Genomic DNA, 19,347 nt, shown 5'->3' with positions numbered 1-19,347 from the left:
ACAGTAGAGGGAAATGGTCTTAAGAGGCTATGTTTTGTTTATGTGCACACATATGGGCTGTCTTCCTTTCGTACCCACGCGCATGGTCTTGCTCAATGTCATATATGGAATGCTTGCAAAAACACAAGCATGGCGTCCAACCAGAATTTTAGCTAAGAATCCATTGTATTTAAATGATATTTGCCTTAATAGGGGAGATTTGTTTTTCCTGTGATGGGCTGGGGTTAAATTATTAAAACCTAAACTCACAGATGATGAATTGTTCTTTATGCACACCTTTGAAAGAGACAAGGATGCCCTTTGGCAGAAGTCGGATGCTTTGGAATTCCAGCAGAAACTCACTGCAGCACAAAGATGGCTTGGTGATGCGGAAGTAAGCTGTTGCCTAGACTGTAAGAAAGAATTTGGCTGGATGAATCGCCGCCACCATTGCAGGTCAGTTTGTAGGGGTGACTTTTCTAAATAGTGCCATTGTAAATAGTGTCACTTGGAATTACAGCAAATTCTACCTTAATTGGCATTCATAATGCATTTGTGGTTTCTGCTTGAGAAGACTGTGGGACAAAAGCATTGTTTGTGTGGATATGGAGATCTTTCCAGACTTGACCCCATCTCAATCTGGAAAAAATGACAATCCAAATTATCACTGGTCTGCTCCCCGTTAATCTCTCTCCAAAGTTATATAAAGGAATTACTTTATAAAGGATTGTTGGTTTGGGGAATGGGTTGATATACCGTATTTTTCGCTCTATAAGACGCACCAGACCACAAGACGCACCTAGTTTTTCGAGGAGGAAAACAAACAAACAAAATATTCTGAATCTCAGAAGCCAGAACAGCAAGAGGGATCACTGCGCAGTGAAAGCAGCAATCCCTCTTGCTGTTCTGGCTTCTGGGATATCTGCGCAGCCTGCATTCACTCCATAAGACGCACACACATTTCCCCTTACTTTTTAGGAGGGAAAAAGTGAGTCTTATAGAGCAAAAAATACGGTAGTTGGCCTTTCAGGTGTATATTTAACTCAGCATCCAATTACGTTACACTCAGAGTAGACCCATCAAAATGAATGGGCCTAAATTAGTCATGTCTGTTAATTTCAATGGATTTACTCAATGTTGGATAAAACACAGTGTTCTTCCATTGACTTCAAAGGGAATCCAGATTGGCAATATTATGAAGAGTGTCGCTTTCTGCATGTTGAAGATTGTATCCCTTAAATGCCTTCATTTTGACATGAAGAACTCTTTTCTTTTCTCTTTTAAAATTCCATTATTTTTAGAATGTGTGGGCGCATTTTCTGCTACTACTGCTGCAACAACTATGCCATGTCAGAGCATACTGGCAAGAAGGAGCGCTGTTGCCGGGCTTGCTTTAAAAAGGCAAGTGCCGTCTCAGTTGATTCTGGATCAAACGCAAGCCAAGAAGAACCACCATCAAGCCTGCTAGCCTCACCATTGTCCCTGGTCCACAGAGTTATGGGTGAGTCCTTCCTGTGTATAAATGGGATTAAATTTCTTGGAAAAGAATCTGCTGTGGACTTCAGCTCATATTCTATCGTTGTGTCTGCTTTGGTACAGAATGCAGCGCTTGATGTCCAGAGAGCCAGTGTGGTGTAGCGGTTAAGAGCGATAGACTCGTAATCTGGGGAACCAGGTTCGCTTCCCCGCTCCTCCACATGCAGCTGCTGGGTGACCTTGGGCTAGTCACACTTCTCTGAAGTCTCTCAGCCCCACTCACCTCACAGAGTGTTTGTTGGGGAGGAGGAAGGGAAAGGAGAATGTTGGCCACTTTGAGACTCCTTAAAGGGAGTGAAAGGCGGGATATCAAATCCAAACGCTGCTTCTTCTTCTTCTTCTTCTTCTTCTTCTTCTTCTTCTTCTTCTTCTTCTTCAAGTCCCATAAGTCTATAATGAACACTGAGAAATTACATTGTCTTACTTTATATGCAGCATAATAACACTTTCTTGTTTTGTGTCCTTTGTTGTGGTACAGTTACAAATGAAGCCTCTAAACCCACAGATGATGCCGTGTTTGATATAATCACCGACGAGGAAGTGGGCCAGATAAAGGAAGACAACTCGGTTCACAATGAAAGCCAAACTGAAGAGGAATCTTTGGACCATGGTATAACCGATCTGTGAGTAAACATAATTTATACACATGTGTACACACACACACACACACACACACACACACACGATCTGTTCCAAAGTAGATTAGGCTTGTAAAGGGCAGTGGCGCAGCATGGATTTCTGGTGCCCAGGGCGAGTATCCTTGGCACCGCTCATCCGATAGGCTGGAATGAAGGGGCAATAGCTCAACCCATGCAGAGGGCGCCATAGCAATCAGCCATCACCCAAATCCTATCCTCAGTCTACCCATGCGAACATGGGGAGATTTTCTGTGTGAGGCGGAGGGTGCACTGTTTTTTATTTATTATTACTACTACAGTGGTACCTCGGGTTAAGTACTTAATTCATTCCGGAGGTCCGTTCTTAACCTGAAACTGTTCTTAACCTGGAGCACCACTTTAGCTAATGGGGCATCCTGCTGCTGCCGCGCCGCGCCGCGCCGCCGGAGGACGATTTCTGTTCTCATCCTGAAGCAAAGTTCTTAACCTGAAGCACTATTTCTGGGTTAGCAGAGTCTGTAACCTGAAGCGTATGTAACCTGAAGCGTATGTTACCTGAGGTAGCACTGTACTATTTTTTTTCTTTAAAATTTTGTGCCCCTAAGAGTTTTACACCCCCCAGTAACTGCCCCTGTGGCCCTGCCCATGCTATGCCACTGGTAAAGAGCCCTCTGTTGTCCATGGGAGAGTGTAGCTGGGGAAGGAAGGTTAACTCTTGCCTCCCTAGCTGCACTCTCGAGGAAGATCACCCAGCCAATTTTGTTTGGAAGAAAGTGAAAACACACTTGTTCAAGTCTAACCACTGGCAAGGAGGAATGTGCCTTTGGTGTCCACAGCAGTGTCCCCAGTTTGCAAATATGCCCATGGGTCCGGTCAAGGTTAGCAATCCCAGTTTTAAAGGTTTCCCTCCCCACAGTCAGGCTCATCAACTAGACCAGAGCTCAGCAAGGGGTGGGGAGGCTTGCGGGGGTGGCCGGGGGGGTAGCATTTGGAGGCAGGAATTGGCGTGTGTAATGCAGTCCCATTCCTTCTACCAAGGTAACGTCTAGTTTCACCCTACATATGGAAAATTAAACGTATAGCCCACAGAAGTATGAACTAGTATGGCTTATTGATTCCTTCAGGGTTTATAATCCTATGAACCAGGGTTGGGGAGCCAGTGGCTCTCCAGATGTTGGGCCCATCAGCTCTGCCAGCATGGCTAGTGGTCATGGATGATGGGAGTCATAGTCCCTGCTGTAAACACTGTTAATAATTCCTGTCCGCCTTGCTCACATCAGAACTGTATCAAAGTGCCCAGCATTGCAGTGGTTGTTCGTTTCCACGATGTGAAGCAGCCTGCTGAATGTCAGACAGGAAGCTTGCATGAGAATGCCACAGACACTTCGGTTAAGAGTGGCAAGGATTCAGGTTCGCCGTTTCATTTCCTGCCCAAAGTGTCTGCCTCACACAAACTTCCCTTCCCTTTTTTGCTTGCTCACACCAAAAGAGCAAAGTTTTGATGCCAGTGGCAAAACTGCTGACTTAATGAGTTTTGTGAGCAAAACAACCTTTTATCATACATGGTGGGGATGTAAAATTGTAAAAAAAAAAAAAAAGGAATGAGGTATATGAGGAACTGAAAAAACTATTTCAGATTTCGTTTATCAAAATGCCAGAGGCTTTTCTGTTAGGCCTAATATCTAATGACATCTCCAGAGATAAGAAAAATGTACAGTGGTACCTCGGGTTAAGTACTTAATTCGTTCCGGAGGTCCATACTTAACCTGAAACTGTTCTTAACCTGGAGCACCACTTTAGCTGATGGGGCCTCCTGCTGCTGCCGCGCCGCCAGAGCACAATTTCTGTTCTCATCCTGAAGCAAAGTTCTTAACCTGAAGCACTATTTCTGGGTTAGCGGAGTCTGTAACCTGAAGCATATGTAACCCGAGGTACCACTGTATTCCTTTATGCAACAGCAGCGGCCAGAATATTGATCGTGAAGAATTGGAAGGGGGAGAAAATATTATTATTTTGCCGTTATTAGAATGGCAAAGCAAGCTCTGTGAGTTTGTGGAAATGGCAAAATTGATGGCAATCATTAGAGGCCATTCAAAACAGAGAATAATTAAAGAGTGGGATGGAGTGAAGGAATACATGAAAAAATACGGTTCCGGAACTGGAATATTAATAGATAATGTGTAAAACGTGCAGGGGTAAGCAAGGAAATAATAAAAGAATTAATTGAATAATTATTAAGCTACAACAACACAACAAGATAGAAGAAGTTAAATATTGAGATCACAAATGGGTGAAGGGGAGAGGGGGTATAGGGGAATTTATAAAAAAATTATAATATAATATTTCTAATTGCGTTGCATTTATATATAGCAAAGGGAAGTCTATATATAACAAAGGGAAGGTATATTTTAATCTAGTCAAATATGTAATAGGCTTATGTTACAAAACGAATATGGATTTTGAATTTGATGTTTGTAATTCTTTTTTGGTTTTGGAATAAAGTTAAAAAAGAGAAAGTTTTGTGAGTTAAATAAAAAAGCAAAACTGGGCAGAGAAACCAAAAGAAGGGCAAACCTCAGACTGGTGGCTGGAGGGAAAATTAGTGGGTCTACTGTATTGTGGCTTGGATTCTAAGTTAAGTTCACTGAAGGTGAGCTTCCCTTCCCCGCAACTATTTTAGGCCCCTGGGAAAAAAACCTCTGGAAGGCTAGGAGATGCCTCCCAGTGTTGGCGGAGTTCAAGGAGCTGTGGGGGAAGAAGGGGACAGGAAGTTTTCCTCCCTTTAACTCATTGTTTCTCAAAACAGTAGACCTGGGGACTTTCCTGCTTGTTGCCTCATGAGTTGGCTATCCTTCCCTGCCCCATAGCTATGCTGTAGCCTTTTGGTTAGGCTGATGCCAACCCTAGCAACTCCTCCTAGGCTGCGTCAAGGTGCCCCGGAAACAGAGGAGTTTGTGGGAGGGGGAGAGGCCTCTCTGCACTGAGGGAAAAGGGCCAGAGAAGGTGCTGGAGGAGATTAGGAAGAGAGATTATAGCCTAATATTCTGAGGTGGTGATGATTAACTGGGCATAGAAAGGAAGGGGATTAGAGAGAAAAGCTATTTTAGGAGGAAGAGGTGAATGGAAAAGGACCTGGGAGGAAGGCTGAAAGAAGCTGTCAGTTGGAGAGGAGGGTGGGGTAAGGTACAAGTGAATTGTGGAAGGGGGGAGTGGAAGAAGAAATTGCAGGAAATGGGTAAAAAAATACTTTCAGAGTTCTGTGGGGAGTGGGAAAGGGGAAATATAGTATAAAAAGCCTTCTACACTTAAAGCCTCTGGGTGAGCAAGTTGTGCCTAAAATTGGGGGAGAGGGGGTTATGTCACAGTGCCTCCAGAGCAAATGTTTGTTCTTAGTTTGAGAAAGCTGAGCTATGGAACTCCTTGACACAAGAAAAGACAAGAGACACAAACACTGTGTATGTTTTTTGTTCTCCATGAACATCTATATTTATTTATTTATTTATTTATTTATTTATTTATATAAAAAAAAGATTCATATGGTGAGCCAAAGCAAGTAAAAGCATGATTTGCGAGTTCTTGCATGCCAACCACGTGAAAAGTGTGTCCGCCATTCATGCTTTTTCAAACTGTGCTTTCATGACCAGCTTTGAATTGCAAACTATCGTGATTAAACGTTCATAAAGTACTCAATGTTTTCTAAGCGCTGTACACGGGTTAAAAGATAGTCCCGGCCCACTGGCTCACAATCTAATAAGCATGATGCAAAAGGGGGGTGGGGAGAGACAGAGAGGGCAGAGTAAATGAAGCCTTTACCAGGGACAAGATGGCCATCTCCTTGCCAGTATATTCTTCCTGGGAAGCAGAGGGTGCAGCTTCCCACTGGGACTTCCTTAAAATAACGGTAAATGCTAAGTGACAACCTAAACTCCCATTCAGCATTTCTTCCATAGCTGCTGTATACCTTAACGCAATTAAGTCTTTTTGGAAAAGTTTTTATTATTAAAATAATTCAGCATTAATACACACATATTGCGAATATACAAGCATACAAACATACATTATCTGTGGGATTGAGTGTAGGTATGTTTGAACATTTTTAAGGATTGTATGAAATGTAATGCAATTGAGTCTTTTCTCATAAGATGCCTCTAGCATAAGAATCAGGGTGGCAAGGAGATTCTGCAAAGTTTGCTTGTAGGGAAGCTTTCACCAACTTTACAAACAGGATAGCTATGTTGAGGAGATTCTGCCTGTTGCTTTTGCTCGCACGAATGCCCAGGGTGACTAAAACTGAAGCTCTACAAAAGAGATGTTTTCAAGATCCTCTTACAACGGATACATGCTTGTTTCCTCTGCATTCTGTGTGGCGGTGCAGGATTTTGAGCAATCATCATCCGTAGTTTGGCATGGCTTCCTGGTTTGTTCATGTTTAGCACATCCAAGCTTTTTCAGAATTTTTATCAGGTTCCTCCTAAACTTCAAACCGATAAAGAAATAGAGAACAGGGTTGAGGCAGCTGTGGAAATAAGCAATGGCTTCCGTTACGATCAAAGCATATTCAAACCAGAATCCATTGTCCATCATGACGCTCTGGTCCGCGGCACGAATGAGTTTCAAGATGTTATAGGGCGTCTGTGTAAAAACGAACACCACGACAATGGCAAATATTATTTTTAAGGATTTCTGCTTGCGGAAGCCCTTCGCGTACAGTAAAGTTTTTGTGATGATTGAGTAGCAAAGAACCATGACCAGCAAAGGGCAGAAGTATCCAAGAGTCATTTGAATTGCTTCGGTGAACATCTGCAAAGAATTTGAAGGGTAGTCTGCAATGCATACCGTTTTGCTATACTCCTTCTGCGTGCTAAATAAAAACTGTGGCAAAGCAAATAGCAGGGAAAGCACCCAAACGAAAATGCAAACCGTTTTACCCCAGGCTGTTCTTTTGGCTTGGCTGATGTGTGCTTTGGTGGCTTGGACGATAGCAAAATACCTGTCAATAGTTAAGCAGGTGAGGGTTAGCATGGAACCGTACAGATTCAAGGTGTAGAGGCCTCGGATGATTTGACACGGCAAAGTGTAAAAGATCCACTCCTTAGCAGCAGAATAAGCCCAGAATGGCAAGGTGCAAAGAAAGCACAAGTCACCCACAGCCAAGCTCACCAGAAATACATCCGTCAACACCTTTACTTTTTCATAGAAGATAAAAATGATAAGAACCAAAGTGTTCCCTGAGACTCCAAAGATACAGGCAAATGAATACATGCAGACCAGGAAGACACTGCTAAACGCTGTAAACGTCTTATGTGCGCTTTCATCGTTCTGAAATGTGGTGTTGGGGTAGTCGGCAAAATAATCATCATCGGTAGCCATGTAGCCGGCTTTCTCAAATACCTGTAAAACATACACATTTGAAAAATGGTCTCAGTAGGTGGGTTGTAATGTCTCTCTACATTGCTGCAAAACTCTTAAATTTAACTTGCTCTGTGATGAAACCACATAATCATTGACAAGGGACATGATATAAGCCCTGATTATGTACTGCATATACCCCCATCTACGGTTGTGTTTGCCTTATCTACCACTGAGTGGGGAGGAAGCCCATATAAGCTAACTTTTGAGATGTAAGATGTAGATTGGTAGATTCAAGCCAGTGTTGCTTGGGCTGAGTTTCAAACTCTTGGAAGTGTTTGTACAGTGGTACCTTGGTTCTCAAACTTAATCCGTTCTGAAAGTCCGTTCCAAAACCAAAGCGTTCCAAAACCAAAGCGTTCCAAAACCAAGACTTTCCCATAGAAAGTAATGCAAAATGGATTAATCTGTTCCAGATGTTTAAAAACAACCCTTAAAAAAAATTAAAATAAATTTTACTATCTAACAAGACCATGGATCCTTAAAGTGAAAGCAATAAACTGCAGTCACACAATCAATCAATGAATAGCTGAACTGGGTTCCACACAGTCACAAAAACAAAAAAGAGAGTTGCAAAAACACAAAATAAATAGCAAGAACAGACAGACCTCAGCGTAACACTCAAAATGGAAGTGTGGTACTCAAATCGGAAGCATAACACTCAAAACGGAGCACATCTGGCTTCCAAAAAAAGTTTGCAAACTGGAACACTTCCAGGTTTGCAGTGTTTGGGTTCCTAGTTGTTTGAGTAGCAAGGTGTTTGAGAACCAAGGTACCACTGTATTAAGCATTGTGCACAGTCTATTGCAAACCGTCATTAGCAACAACAGTAAGATTCAGGCAGACAGCTTGTTTTCCGCACTCTGGTTATCTTGAGGTAGCAGCCCCTGAGCTGCTTTAAACCTCTGTTTTGTAATATACTTGTTCAAGGGCTAAATTCAACATTTTAAATTAATTTAAGAAGGTCGCAAGACCTGGCAAGGTAGGGGGATTTTAAAAAAATCTCTTCCATCCCAAGAAATGTGATCATGTAAACCAGGAGTGGGGAACCTCTGGTTTGTGGACATCATTGATGAGCAGGGATCAAAGCCTTTTTCAAAAACGCTGTTTGAAGCAACTCGTTCTTTTTATTTGAGCAGGCAGGTTGTGGCATCAGTGGTATTGTGGGCGGGAGGAAGAGTAGTCTCACCCACCCACCCTGCTGTCACCAACACAGAAATGTAAGCTGCTTCGAACAATACTTTTGCAAAGCACATGAAGGCAGCCCCCATGCTTCCATTTCTGTCTCCAAGGCTGCTTTAAAGTGTTTTGCAAAAGCACTGTTTGAAGCAGCTGCCACTCTTCTCATTTAAAGGTGAAAGGGTCTGTTTCAAAGAGCACTTTTGCAAATGGCTTTAAGGCAGTCCCCACACTGCCATTTCAGTCTGAAACAGGAGCACAGGGACTATCGTAAAGCCTTTGCCAGCCTCCCCACACTCCCCTTTTAAACCTCTGAGATTAGGAGTTGACAGAGAGAGCAGGAGGCAAACTTGCAAAGTTGCACAAAGGATTTTGACAGGTGGGCAGGGATAAATGAACATCATTCTGCACTAAAAACTTTTTAAGACCCAGCCATAATTATACACCAATGAAACCCACATCCAAGCAAGACTGTATAAAGTGTGCACATTTGTACATACTGCTTATTTTTCAAAATGTACTGCCAGCAGCCTCAGGGAGATATCACTGATATGTAAGAAAGAGAAATTCTGCCTTTTGTGGGCTGGAACTCTCAGCCATGCATCCCATTTCCCAGTATCCTTTTAATCTACTTTAAAAAAAAAAAAAACATGCAGAGGTTCTTAGGATGCCGAATTCTGCACATGATTCCATATTATGATCTTGCACAGCACCGGTGCAAAATTGCAGAACATACACTGCACTGATAATAAAATTCTTGGGGCAGCATGCTTAATTTACTGGGGATCAAGTATTGGACTGGACCAAGGTACATTACTTGGGTTCAAATCCCCACTCAGCCCCAAAGCTCACTGGTGTTCTAGGACCACTCCGTATCTCTCAGCCTTACCTAACTCACAGGGTTGTGAAGATAAAATTCAGAGGGGGGAAACAACATATGCCACCCTGAGTTCCTTGGAGGAGAGGCAGGCTCTAAATGGAATAAATAAAAAAATTAATTGAGTCAAGCCGTAGGCCACTTAAGTTGCATGGAGTCTTTGTCTCTTCCCCTTCATTTTTATCACAATTGTCCCTGCACTTTTAGCTGCTCTTTCTTTGACTCCCCAACATCTTACTCTAGCTACTGTTCTCCATATGATGTCACATTCAGTATCACAAGGGAGTTTGGAATTGGGTTGCCAGAATCCCCTCCTGCCAAGCAGGAGTGGCAAGTCAATACGTAAACTGGCCATCCCCACCATTTGAATGGAAATATTTAATTCAGGAACAGGCATTCCATGGTCTTCCAGACATGGCTGGACTGCAACTCCCATTATCCCCTGACCATTGGCTGGGGCTGATGAGAGTTGAAGCCAATCAACACCTGGAGGGCCACAGGTTCCACATTCCTGATTTAACTGGTAGTGTGTCAGGAACGAGCTGGCAGTAAATCACACTATGCAAGTTGGAGCTAACTCTTTATTAGCCAGGACATGATCTGAACAAACTTGGTGGAGTCTCAGGCCTGATGAGAACAGCAGCTCATCCCTGGAAGGTCTTGCCCCATGGATCTGTTGCCGAGATGGAAAGTCCCTACCTCCTCACAGCTGTCTTAAATTCCCTCCTCTTCAGGGTTTTCCCCATAGCAATCAGAGCCTGTGCCAACTTCTCTGCCCCTTTCTTGCCTCATCTGGTTCTGGGAGGAGGACAGCTTGTCGCAGCAAGAGGGGCTCTTCAGCAGCCCAACTCATCTCTCCCTCTTGGCCTCCCTCCTTCTCTGCTTCAGCTTCTGCCTTTGATTCTGGACTCCTCTCTGTCACAGACTCTCCCAGCTCACTAAGCCTTGTTAGCTCTTCAGCTTCTGACACCACCTCCTCCCAGTCTTCTCCCTCTGACCACTCATTGCCGCCCCACCACCAATCCCCAGGCTCTGAGTCTTCTTCCCTTGGGAACTGGTTCCTCCCACCATTCCTTTGCATCCAACCGCTCCGTGACACAGTGCCCCAGATAATTATTCTAATTTGTATTTGTTGATGAGGCATTTGGGATACCAGTGAGTTAATGATAAACGAATACATTTCAATGTTAGCTTCTCTTTACTTGCATGTCACTTTCCTGAAGTTGATGGTATAGGTGACAGGCAATAAATTACCAGAGATAGGATCTCATTGCAAGACTAGGCTTTAGAGTTTCATTTCTTTCATAGCACAGTGCTTTTCAAACAGCTTTTCAAACGCTAGTAATAGCAAAACCACAAAGTTATCTGTGACTAAATAATACCAGAAAGTATACTCATGAAAAGGCAGCTGCAGCCACCAGTCCCATATCAGTACTGAGTGAAAGGAGTTAAAGAGCCGTACTTCACAATCTGGCTGTACTTCACAAGCTGTGTTTTCACGATAACGAAGTTGGCCCGAACCCTGAAAGAAACAGCATTTCCCAAATCGAGCTAGAATATGACTCATCAACAGAAAAGAATATTCATATTAAAAGAGTAAAACTAGCAATCTAACGTAGCAGAGCCAAACAATCCTACGGAAAGAATTTAGTGGGTTTTTTTGGGAAACAGTGGCAATTTTGTGTTGTTTTGTGCGGTGATGGTTCTTCCTTATTGTGTCACATGGCTAACAGGAAGCTATCTAATAGGTCAGACTATCTACTGTCCAAAAAGTAAGAACACATCATTTTCCATTCCACTCTGTTTTTGCTGCATGCAACACTGTTTCCCTTTTGCTGCAGTTCGTCTTTTGCCAAAAACAACATTATTTGTCTCGCTGTTCATTGTGGCAAAAGGAATTAACTTACATAATTTGCACAAAGCCATTACATTATTCCACCCCATTCATTTCAATGCAAAGGAAACATAAGAAGAGACTTCTGGATCAGGCCAGTAGCCCATCTATTCCAGCATCCTGTTCTCACAGTGGCCAACTACATGCCTGTGGGAAACCTGCAAGCAGGATTTGAGCACATAAGCCACTCTCCCCTCCTGTGGTTTCCAGCAGATGCAAAGGAGGTGGAAATGTAATCAGTTACATATCATTTGCAGGCTGAAAACAATGACAGTGAATGTACCAACAATATTTGGATTTGTTTGTGCCTATCTCTGGTTGAGAGTCCCATGGACTGCAAGAAGATCAAACCTCTCCATTCTTAAGGAAATCAGCCCTGAGTGCTCACTGGAAGGACAGATCCTGAAGCTGAGGCTCCAATACTTTGGCCACCGCATGAGAAGAGAAGACTCCCTGGAAGAGACCCTGATGTTGGGAAAGATGGAGGGCACAAGGAGAAGGGGACGACAGAGGACGAGATGGTTGGATAGTGTTCTCAAAGCTACCAGCATGAGTTTGACCAAACTGCGGGAGGCAGTGGAAGACAGGAGTGCCTGGTGTGCTCTGGTCCATGGGGTCACGAAGAGTCGGTCACGACTAAACAACAACAAATCTCTGGTAGATGGGAAAACTCGAATAATAATATATGCCCCCAGAAGATAGTGCAAGTGCCCTATTGTCTTAACCTGACTCTGTTTAAGTAAATAAGATAAATATATTTTTTTTGCAGCAAAACCTCTTGGTAAAGAAAATTAACCTATTTGTAACTTGAAAGCTACTTAAGTTAGCTTTCAAGGGGTTTATTAGAGGAACCAACTGGGCCCCGCCACAGCCTAATGTTTACAAAGATGGGATAGCTTTCTGTCTGAGGCAAGAAGAGATAGCTACATACCTTCCAGCAGTCAGTGCAAGAGATGAGACTCAAATTCAGATGTCAGCTCGAGGTAGTGGTGGTTATGCGTATTTATTAGAGCTGCTGCCTCTGGAGTTTCCTTTCAGTGATTTCTTCATTTTATACATCAGACAAAACCACAAAGCAGTGTAGAAGAGAGGGCATTGCCTATGCTGCCAGGCTAGGGGTGAAAATAAAGCTAATATGTAGATCTATATGCCAAAATATGTGCAACCAGGGCTGACCAGTGCATGGTTAGTTGATGTTACTTTGGCACCTGAGGCAAAATAAAAATAAAAATCCCACAATTATTTTGTCCCCTGCCTGGCAGTAAAAATAAAATAATAAATAACTAAGCATCTGCTGCCCTTTCATGACGCCCAAAATCACCTGCCTGAGGTGGCTGCCTCCCTCTGTCTCTTTATTGCAGTCAGTGAGCTGTATTCAGAAAGAAACTCTTCGCAAATATATAAAAAATAATGCAAAATAATGCCAAACAAAATAGAGAACTGTAGCAATAAAATTACTAGTGCTGTAGAATGCCAGACGTAGAGGATAAAATTATGAGTTTGCTCAAATTAGCCCCCGGCAAGTTTTACATGAAGCAGCGCAATATTTCGCCATCCTGAAAGTGTCAACTGCGTCAGGTTTTCAGTGCTTGCTTAGAACTTCCTCACACTGGCTTTTCCTGAAGTGTGACCCTAGCTACTGATTAGTTTATTTGATTTTTGATTTTTGATTTATTGTTTGTGGTTCATCATATTTTAATGTACGCTGCCAAGGTATTCTCATATACCGTCTTTTTCGTTCTACAGGACACACTGGACCATAGGACGCACCGGACCATAGGAGGGGGAGAACGGGGGGGGGGGAATCTCCCCCTCTCTGCTCAGCGTCCCTTCAGCGAAGCGGCAGGAGAAACGGAGCCCCTTCCATTTCTTCTCCCGCTTTGCTGAAGGAGCGCTGCGCAGAGAGGGAAAACTGTGCAGCGCCTCTCCAGTGAAGCGTAGCCTGGAGAGCAAGAGGCATCAGTGTGCACTGACCCCTCTCACTCTCCAGGAGTTCCCGCTGCGCTCCGAAGGCTTGCGGATAGCCGCCTGAAGCCAACGGAGTGCAGCCTTTGAAGCCTCCGCAGAGCAGCGGGGTGAAGGCACCCCGCTGCCCTGCGGAGGCTTTGCGCAGCCATCCCCAAGCTAGAACAGTGAGACGGAGCACTGCACAGCGCTCTGCCTCTCTGTTCTGGCTTCGGGGACGGCCATTGAAGCCTCCGCAGGGCAGCAGGGTGCCTTCACCCCACTGCCCTGTGGAGGCTTTGCGCAGCTAACCCCAAGCTAGAACAGCGAGACGGAGCACTGTGCGGCGCTCCTTCTCCCTGTTCTGGCTTTGGGCTTAGCTGCGCAGCCTGCATTCACTCTATAGGACGCACACACATTTCCCCTTAATTTTTGGAGGGGAAAAGGTGCATCCTATAGAGCGAAAAATACGGTAAATAAATGAATGAATAAAGGTACAGCTGAATGAGTAAAGGGACATGGGTGGCGCTGTGGGTTAAACCACAGAGCCTAGGACTTGCCGATCAGAAGGTCAGTGGTTTGAATCCCCGCAACGACGGGGTGAGCTCCCGTTGCTCGGTCCCTGCTCCTGCCCACCTAGCAGTTCGAAAGCATGCCAGTGCAAGTAGATAAATAGGTACCACTCCGGCGGGAAGGTAAACAGCGTTTCCGTGCGCTGCTCTGGTTCACCAGAAGTGGTTTAGTCATGCTGGCCACATGTACGCTGGCTCCCTCAGCCAATAAAGCGAGATGAGCACCGCAATCCCAGAGTCTGTCACGACTGGACCTAATGGTCAGGGGTCCCTTTTGTTAGGATATTTCCGTTCCACCTTAAAAGGGAGCAGGATGTTTGTGTCACAGCCTGCGCATTTCCTGTTCACAGGATGTTTATGTTTTCTGTTGCTTTCGTTTCTCTCTTGGTGCCGAGACACTGAAGCAGGCAGTCATGTTTTTTTTTGTTCTGATCAACGCTGAATAAAACTTGTAAATAATGCTCTCCTGAGTGCGACTTTTGCTGTGCATTATCTGCTGATAGAGTGTGCATGAGCTCCGGAATGTGGCAAGCTAGTTCTGCAAGCTCATGTCGCTAATTGCTGATACTGTATCTACGGGAGATCGGTGGACGTCCGGAGTCGACGTGGAGGCAGTGATGGCCTTTGTCTCCCTGGCAGTATCCCAACAATAGGTTTCGGGCCCAGATTCACGGCACTTACAGGAGAGTAAGACTGCGACAGACTGCTGAGAGGTATGTGGATGAAAAGCGAAAGTGAGGCTTTTCGTTTGCCGCGGCAAGAGTCTCTGATGTCCGGCTGGCCTAATTGGCCTGGGAGCCGAGCCAAGCAGGCTTCGTGATTAATGGGAGCCAATATAAGGAGTCTCTGAAGTGAAAAAGACTCACGGCTCAAGTAAAAAGCTGAGATGGATCTTTTACAATCCTCAGAAGCTGCTCCGTCTCCACCAAAGCTAAATGGCCACAACTATCAGACCTGGGCAAGGTACTGTGAGGGCCAGATGAGAAGGCTTGGAGTGTGGAATACCATTTCTGAGGACCCCCCAGCCCCTGTGACAGATGATTGGAGGGCACAGGACTCAAGAGCCATGGGGATAATTTTGCTCTCAGTAGCTCCTGAAGAGTTAATCACCCTGGCTGGCAAGGCCAGTGCCCGTGAGATGTGGGACGGGCTTAGAGCCTGTCATCTCCGACAAGAGGCTGGGTCTGTGTTGCTTTATTTCAGAAAGCTGCACAGGAAGCGTTTGGAGCCAGGGGAAGACCTTAGAGCCCACGTTTTACATTTGCAGCATCTCAGACAGGAATTGACTCAGAGAGGTTTCAATATGCCTGAGTCACTGTTTGCAATTCTCATCCTGGACTCCCTGGATGAAAGCTACCATGCCGTGGCAAGTCAGCTGGCGACCCTCCCTGCGCAAGACCTCACTGCTACAAAGGTCTTGGCGACTTTGCAAAACGAATATGATAGGAGAAATGCAGCTGAGTCGGCTTGTGCGCTTCAGGGGGAGCAATGTGGGACAGCATTCCAGCCTCCAGGGGGAGCCAAAGCGTTGGCAGCTGTGAAGTGCTGGAACTGTGGGACCCAAGGTCACACTCAGAAGTTTTGTCCAAAGACTGGAAATAAACAAAGGAAGAAGCCAGCAGATGGCCAGAGGCAGGGGGGGTGGAAAGCCCAAGCCAGGGAAAAACAAGGCTTTGTTTGCTGGCACAGCTTCACCAAAGGCTAAAGGCAAGTTTGATGGCCAGGAGCAGGGGGGCAAGCAGCAAAAGCCCACGCCGGTGGAAAACAAGGTTTTGCTTGCTGGAAAAGCTGCTCCAAAGGCCAAGGCCAGATTTATTGTGGACTCTGGTGCGAGCCGCCATTTGTCAAAAGATAAGCACCTGTTTATCTCCTTCACACCTCAAGACGGAGAGATCCACCTGGCTGATGGAAGGACGTTGCAAAGTGCAGGAGTAGGGACTGTGAAACTTGCAAGTCTGCACACTACCATCAGAGATCTACTTTTTGTTCCAGGTGCTGCGGACAATTTGCTTAGTGTCCCACAGCTGACTAGGCGTGGTTTTGAGATTTCCTTCAAGAGGAGCGTCTGTGTCATCAGGAAAGGCAAAGAGGACATTTTGCATGCAAAGTTTATGGATGGCTTATTCTGTATAACTTATGATGACAATGCTATTATGTCTAATGTTGATTCTTGTTGTGTTGCACAAACTAACAAGGTTCTTCATGCAGGATGTATTCATGATCAACATCGAAGATTTTGTCACATGTCTTGGCAGGCGCTGGCCAAGATGCCTGAGTTGGTTGAAGGTTTGAACATCAAACCCTGTAAGTTTCACATGAAATGTGTATCTTGTGCAGAGAACAAGGTGAAGGTTGCTCCAAAAGGCAAGGAGTCTAGCAGGCAGGCTTCCAAACCCTACCAGCTGGTTCACGCAGACCTGGTTGGTCCACTTGCGCCCTCTTTGGGTGGAGCAAGGTACTTCATGGTTCTAATTGATTCTTTTTCTAGGTACATTCATGTGTTTATGCTTGAGCAGAAATCGCAAGCGTTTCCTAGGTTCAAGGCATTCTGTGCTTGGTTGGAGAATGTTCACAGTAAATGTATCGGCTGTCTCTTTACTAATCGGGGCGGGGAGTTCACTTCTCAGCAGTTTGAAGCTTTCCTGACTGAGAAGGGAATCCAGCATGACTTGTCAACGCCTAGAACGCCATGGATGAATGGACTTGCGGAGCGCGCAAATCAGACTTTGCTTCAAGGCCTGAAAACCTTGTTGCATGATGCCAACCTCCCTGAGAAGTTTTGGGGGGAAGCTCTGTCAACGTTTGTTTATTCCTATAATCGCAGACTGTCATCACCTATTGGTTGTACTCCCTATGAGAAGATGTTTGGTAAGAAACCGAACGTCAAGCACATGAGAATCTTTGGTTCTGACATGTGGGTACACACCCCACAGAGCAAGAAGCTTGGGAAGCGTGGGGCACATGGTTTGTTCATGGGGTACGAAAAAGGTGCATAGAGTATGGATGACTAACTCTAAGTCCATTAAGTTCACAAAGAGTGTTGAGTACAATCCTAAGTGGGGGGAAAATGTGGGAATTTTCCAGAGTTACCCAGAGGAGGATGAAGGTGATGTGAAAAAGGCAGATAATGTTGAGAAAGCTGAGGAGGATGAGGATGAGGATGATGGTGATGATGATCAGAGTTCGGATTCCAGTTCAGTGGGCGGCGCTGCTGCTGGTGTCAGCGACAGTGATGACACAGCAGACTACAAGAGCGCAAAAGCCTCAGTCAGACCATCTGATGCGTCTGACAATGAACTGGAAGAACCACTGTTCACCATTGGTCACTTTTCTCCTAAGAAGGAGGAGATGAGTCCAGAAGACTTGCGTCTAGTTCGCAGGTCTGAAAGGGCAACCAAAGGCAGACCTCCAAAGAGATTTGCTGATGAGTTTGCTAAGACGGCAACTGCTGTTCTTAGTAGCTCAGAGAAGGTGTGGGAACCTTCAAGCTTCAAAGAGGTTCAGGAGTTAACCTCTAAAGATGCTGAGCCTTGGCTTAATGCCATGAAGGCTGAAGTTGATTCCTTGAACAGGAACCAAACTTGGGAGCTGGTATCGGTAGTCCCAGGAATGAGACTGGTTGGCAGCAAATGGGTCTTCAAGGCCAAGACAGACCAGAATGGCAAGGTTGTCAGACACAAAGCCAGATTGGTTGCCAGAGGTTTTTCACAGGTACCAGGACAGGATTACCACAAGACCTACTCGCCCACCGTCAAATATGAGAGCATTCGGCTGATGCTCAAAATCGCTGCAGAGGAGAAACTGCATGTTTCCCATCATGACATTAATACAGCTTTTTTGTACGGGATTTTGGGGGAGGAGCTGTACATGCTTCCACCTGATGGAATGCAGATACAGAAGGGAATGGTCTGTAAACTGCGGAAATCCTTATATGGTCTCAAGCAGAGTGCCAGGTGTTGGAACACAAAACTCACTGAGACGTTGCTTTCTCTAGGTTTTCACCAGGGCAAAGCTGATCCATGTGTGTTTGTCAAGGAGGAGGGGCAAAACAAACTGTATTGTTTATGTTTTGTTGATGATCTTCTGATGTTTTGGAAGAATCAGGCTTTGTACCAAAGCACCCTAGCTCAGCTGAAGGAGCACTTTGACATGAAGGATCTTGGTGAGGTATCCAACTATCTTTCTCTGCAGGTGGAGAGGGACCAAGCAGGTAATTTTCTGGTACACCAAACACAGAAAATTGCTGATGTATTAACCAGGTTGAATTTGGTTGATGCAAACCCAGCAGACACACCGATGGTGACAGGTTACCAGGTAGATAGTACTGCTGAAGCGTTTTCTGACACTACGCTGTACAGATGCATTCTAGGCAAGTTGAATTTCATTGCTAGATGTTCAAGACCTGACATAGCTGTAAGCACTAACCTGCTTAGCAGACATGCTAATAATCCTACTGTTCAGGATTGGAAAGCTCTGAAGCGCATAGCCCGCTATTTGAAAGGGACTATGTACTACAGGCTGAGGTTCACCAGTCAGAAGACTGGAGGTCTTGAAATCTTTGCAGATGCAAGTTTTGGAAGTGACACCACGGATGGTACAAGCACTTCTGGAGTATGTTACATGTACAACCACTGCCTGTTTGACTGGTTGTGCAAAAAGCAGATGACAGTGAGCCTAAGTTCCTGTGAAGCAGAACTCAATGCTCTGTCATTTTCACTCATGGATTGTGAATGGTTGATGCAACTGTTTAAGGACATCGGAGTTTCTGTGAAATGTCCTATACAAGTGTATCAAGACAATAGATCCTGTTTGGCTTTGCTGAACTCAGAGAGTTGCAAGCAAAGAACCAAGTACTTGCAGATTAAGCTACATCGTGCAAGAGAGTGTATTCAGAAAGGACTCATTTAGGTGTCCTACATGGCAGGAAATGAAATTCCTGCTGATCTGTTGTCTAAGGTTGTTAACAGAGAACAACTTAAGGTTTACGTACAAAGGTTGCAATTGGGTTGAACCACAGGTACTACAGGTTACACGGAAAGGGGGAGGATGTTAGGATATTTCCGTTCCACCTTAAAAGGGAGCAGGATGTTTGTGTCACAGCCTACGCATTTCCTGTTCACAGGATGTTTATGTTTTCTGTTGCTTTCGTTTCTCTCTTGGTGCCGAGACACTGAAGCAGGCAGTCATGTTTTTTTTGTTCTGATCAACGCTGAATAAAACTTGTAAATAATGCTCTCCTGAGTGCGACTTTTGCTGTGCATTATCTGCTGATAGAGTGTGCATGAGCTCCGGAATGTGGCAAGCTAGTTCTGCAAGCTCATGTCGCTAATTGCTGATACT

At 44.9% G+C, this 19,347-nt stretch overlaps 2 protein-coding genes across 6 annotated transcripts in view; one reads left to right on the top strand and one right to left on the bottom strand.

Annotated features, from left to right (window-relative positions):
• The window catches only part of FYCO1 (FYVE and coiled-coil domain autophagy adaptor 1), a 62,677-nt gene that overhangs the window by 33,078 nt on the left and 10,252 nt on the right, over positions 1-19,347 (top strand). Inside the window, exons 12-14 of one of the 2 annotated variants that reach the window (XM_083577621.1) lie at positions 286-435; positions 1,281-1,480; positions 2,021-2,138. In XM_083577621.1, the coding sequence (XP_083433747.1) occupies positions 286-435; positions 1,281-1,480; positions 2,021-2,138 (468 nt within the window). Of the gene's footprint in view, positions 1-285; positions 436-1,280; positions 1,481-1,993; positions 2,139-19,347 lie in introns of both variants that reach the window. The other variant, XM_083577620.1, reaches the window with a different exon arrangement.
• CXCR6 (C-X-C motif chemokine receptor 6) lies at positions 6,111-13,126 on the bottom strand. Of its 4 annotated transcripts, none has more exons than XM_083578191.1 (4): positions 12,423-13,126; positions 10,980-11,119; positions 9,610-9,692; positions 6,111-7,523 (listed from the first exon to the last, which is right to left on the bottom strand). In XM_083578191.1, exon 4 carries the CDS (start codon positions 7,500-7,502, stop codon positions 6,459-6,461), a length of 1,044 nt encoding a protein of 347 aa, XP_083434317.1. In that variant the 5' UTR covers positions 7,503-7,523; positions 9,610-9,692; positions 10,980-11,119; positions 12,423-13,126; the 3' UTR covers positions 6,111-6,458. The 4 variants fall into 4 exon arrangements, with proteins under 4 accessions (XP_083434317.1, XP_083434316.1, XP_083434318.1 ...); XM_083578190.1 differs by having other exon boundaries at positions 11,060-11,119; XM_083578192.1 differs by lacking the exon at positions 9,610-9,692 and having other exon boundaries at positions 11,060-11,119.

The sequence above is a fragment of the Podarcis filfolensis genome, assembly GCF_964270895.1.
Source record: "Podarcis filfolensis genome assembly, chromosome: 12".
In the NCBI taxonomy this organism is placed as follows: Eukaryota; Metazoa; Chordata; class Lepidosauria; order Squamata; family Lacertidae; genus Podarcis; species Podarcis filfolensis.
Note: the sequence above shows the minus strand (reverse complement) of the source record. Positions and strands in the feature narration are given on the sequence as shown.